The sequence below is a fragment of the Nestor notabilis genome, unplaced genomic scaffold, assembly GCF_000696875.1.
Source record: "Nestor notabilis isolate BGI_N333 unplaced genomic scaffold, ASM69687v1 scaffold28110, whole genome shotgun sequence".
NCBI lineage: Eukaryota > Metazoa > Chordata > Aves > Psittaciformes > Psittacidae > Nestor > Nestor notabilis.
This window is the reverse complement of record NW_009912915.1, coordinates 31,419-32,482: the sequence shown is the minus strand read 5'-3', so window position 1 is coordinate 32,482 and position 1,064 is coordinate 31,419. Positions and strand designations below refer to the sequence as shown.

The 1,064-nt window shown below is 37.4% G+C and overlaps 1 protein-coding gene across 1 annotated transcript in view; it reads left to right on the top strand.

The window, feature by feature from the left end:
* Positions 1-509: 509 nt before the first annotated feature.
* Positions 510-1,064, top strand: part of LOC104411495 (mitogen-activated protein kinase 12-like) — a gene marked incomplete at its 5' end in the record, with an annotated part of 10,721 nt that continues 10,166 nt past the window's right edge. Inside the window, 1 exon segment of the mRNA XM_010021930.1 lies at positions 510-643. Within this exon segment, the coding sequence (XP_010020232.1) occupies positions 510-643 (134 nt within the window).

Below are 1,064 nucleotides of genomic sequence, written 5' to 3'. Positions count from 1 at the left end.
TCATCGGCAAACTTGCTGAGGGCGCGCTCAACCCCAATGTCCATGTCACCGACAAAGATGCTGAACAACACAGGTCCCAACACCGATCCCTGAGGGATGCCACTCGTTACTGGAAATGATACGCAATTTAAGCTGGACGTGGAAACTATGCAAACTGCCAAAAAAATATAATAAGCTGATGTTTTTATTTCTACAACTGCTGTCATCATGGTCTAAATTTACAGTTGCTGAAACCTTTTCTAAGCTCCCTCTTGATGGCTCTTAAGTTTCTTGATTTCATTACATTTCTTTGCACCAATTTGTTTCTCTCCGAGGCCACTCTGATCTTAAAACACCTTCATAGAAAACAGGTGGATGCTTGTTAAAAAGTTCAGAGAAAAGATTCTTCTGTCTTGTGCCAAAGTGTGTCAAAGGTTTGAAAAAGTTCAAGGAAAATTTATTTCTGATTTTTTTTCTCTCTCTTTAACTGTGAATGTCTAAAAGTCACCAACGTTGCAAAATCTTCTTAGCTGTTGCCAGTACACTTCCCCTTGCTGCTAAACTTAGAAGTACAACTTCTGAAGATCGTTAGGAGTCTCTACTGTAGCTAAAGAGGCTTAAGGGAATTCTTTTTCTGTCTTACAGTCTCCATTCAGTTGCCTTTGTTAGGAAATTGATTTTCCCACAGAAGAGAGCTTTTATGTAGTATCTTTTTTGATTCCTTCAGTACTCCTAAGTCTGTCTCAGTATGGAACCTTTTTAAAGTGTATTTTGATATGCAATATGTACAGTGCAGAAATGTTTACGTGTGTCAACTTTGTGGTGATAGTATAAAATGCCTATTACCAATAGTACCAATTTATGTCCAAACCCCACTCACAGTAAGATGAGTAAGTTCCTTCACTGGCAAGTATTTTCCTGACTTCTAGCAGGAAAAAAGTTGGTTTGTCTGAGGGCAAAAAATGCTGGGGAAAAACCCCAAACTTAAGCAATTTTGTGCCTTTGTTTCTGTTATTTGTTATATTTTTTGTTTAGATTTATTTTACCTGTTGCTGTTCTAAGTAGTTGTATGAAAACCATTAAAT